Source organism: Ostreococcus tauri, assembly GCF_000214015.3.
Source record: "Ostreococcus tauri WGS project CAID00000000 data, contig chromosome 04, whole genome shotgun sequence".
In the NCBI taxonomy this organism is placed as follows: Eukaryota; Viridiplantae; Chlorophyta; class Mamiellophyceae; order Mamiellales; family Bathycoccaceae; genus Ostreococcus; species Ostreococcus tauri.
In genome coordinates this window covers 214,335-216,665 of record NC_014429.2, presented here as the reverse complement: position 1 = coordinate 216,665, position 2,331 = coordinate 214,335, and the positions used below count along the sequence as shown (strand labels likewise).

Genomic DNA, 2,331 nt, shown 5'->3' with positions numbered 1-2,331 from the left:
CGACGCCGCACACGTCCACGCCCGTCGCGGCGAGCGCGGAGCGGGGGGCGCGGACGTCGAGCGCGTCGCGGTGGTCCATCGCGCGCGTCGCGCGTCGCGTCGGTGGTGGCACGGAGGTGCGATCTGGACGTTTCCAGTCTGGAGGGTGAATCGAATCGAGCGCGCGAGAGGACGATGCGCGCCGTCGTGCGCGTACCGCTGATCAACGATCCGTCGGAGTGCGTGGAGATAGACCTAGATGATCTCCCGCGTGATGCGGAGGAGGTCGCGACGGCGTTGCAGGCGGAGTTGGCGCCGTTGGAGACGTGGATCGAGGTGTGCGAGCGCTACCTGAGAAACGGCGACGAAGGCGCGTTCGAGTCGTTGATGACCATGCTGTGCGGTCCGGAGATTGAGACGCACTACGCGCACGATCCGCACGGACGATCGTCGATTCTCGTGCTGTACGCGAGCCACTGGACGAATAAGGGTGGGACGGCGACGGACAAAATCGCGGCGGAGGAGGCGTTCATTCGAGCGAATCAGCTCTTACAGCAGGCGATGGGGATTCATCGCAAACCCGAGCAGAGTGTGGTGTTGGGGAAGGCGCACTTGGCATTCGCGAGAGGTGAGGTGGTGGAGGGAGAGAAGCTCGTCGATCAGGCGCTCGGGTTAAAAGATGACGGATTCGATAACATCACGCCCATGCTCTGGAAGGCGTCTCTGTTGTACAAAAAGGGCAAGTACTCCGACGCGTTGACGTGGTACAGGCGTGCGCTTCGAGCGTTCCCGAGCGCTCCGGCACCGGTGCGCCTCGGCATCGGTGCATGTCAGTACAAGCTGCGCGATTTCAAGACGGCAAAGCTCGCGTTTGCGCGCGTGCTCAAGCTCGACGAATGCAACGTGGAGGCCATGTTGGGTTTGGCGTTGTGCGAGCTCAGTCTGCACGACATTCGCAGTCAACAGCACTTGGACTCCGTCGGAACGGCGATGCGACTCTTAGAGCGCGCGTTTTCACTCGATCCGCATAACCAAGCGGTGAACAATGCAATCGCCGACAACTTGCTCATGAGTGAAGAATACGACAAGGTCGAAGCGCTCACGCGCGCAGCGATTCAAAACAACGGCGAGAGCGCTAGAAACCGTGCCAAGGCCGCGTTCAATCAAGCCCGCGCTTTACACGCCAGAGGCGCGATCCCACAGGCGAAGGCACTGTACGGAGCGGCGACGCAATTGGATGAGAGTTATGTTCCTCCGTACTTTGGGTTGGGTCAAATTGCTCTCGCAGCGCACGACGTGAAGACAGCTTGGTCGCACATGAATAAGGCGCACAAAGAATTTGGCGAGTCGATCACGGTGACTAGAATGTTCGCGCACTTGTGCGCGTCGACCGGTAAGAGCGAGCAGGCGGCTGAAATGTTCCGCGAAGTCGTCAAGCAAGGTGGAAGCGACCTTGAGGCGATGTTGGAGCTCGGAGAACTGTTAGAAGAAGAGGATCCGAAGGGATCGCTCAAGGCTTATCGCGCCGCTCTTAAGATTTTAGACGCACGCGGTGAAGATGGACCCCTCACCGCGATTCATAACAATATTGGGGTGATGAGCAGTCAGCTGGGCAAGTTTGATGAAGCGCGTGAGGCGTTCACCAAGGCTCTAGAGTCGCTGGGTGGCGACTCGGATCAGCTCGCTGGTAAGCTCAAGGGAGCCAATGCGAAGAAGGTGCTGCCGCCGGGCGTAGCATCCATCGCTTTCAACCTGGCCTTGTTGGAGGAAAACCAAGGTGATAACGCTGCCGCGGAGACGCGTTACAACGCGCTCCTCATGGCACAGCCAGACTATATCGATTCCATCTTGCGGCAAGCGAAGATTCGTGCTGAGCGTGGTGACTATGATCTCGCACTTGAGCGCACGAACGAGGCGATAGCTGCCAAGAGCGATAGCGCCGACGCCGTCGCGCTCGCTGGCTGGATTTTGCTCAAAGCTCGACGATGGAGTGAAGCCGAGCAACAGTTTGCGACGTTGCGCAACTTGCCGAAGCAGAACGTGGCGCCCAATGTGAAGGAAAAGACGTTGACGCACGATGAATACGCCATGGTGAGCGCGGCGAACGCGGCGTATTACAGTGCCCTGAAGGAGGGCATCGTCAGACGAAGTGATCCGAAGGTGATGAAGCGAGAGGAGGAGCACTACGAGCGAGCGTACTCACTCTTCCAGAAGTCTTTGCAAAAGGACAACTCTAACATCTACGCCGCGAACGGTTTGGGTATTGTCCTCGCCGAGCGAGGCCGCATCGACGAGGCCAAGACGGTGTTCCAACTCGTGCAGGAAGGTATGGCTGCAAAGGGTGCCATCAAC

At 59.0% G+C, this 2,331-nt stretch overlaps 1 protein-coding gene across 1 annotated transcript; it reads left to right on the top strand.

The window, feature by feature from the left end:
* Positions 1–174: 174 nt before the first annotated feature.
* On the top strand, positions 175–2,331 carry OT_ostta04g01250 (Tetratricopeptide repeat; the record flags this gene model as incomplete). The annotated part of the gene is made up of 1 exon (XM_003078612.2): positions 175–2,331. A coding segment is annotated over one exon (2,157 nt), but the record flags the coding sequence as incomplete, so codon positions are not given.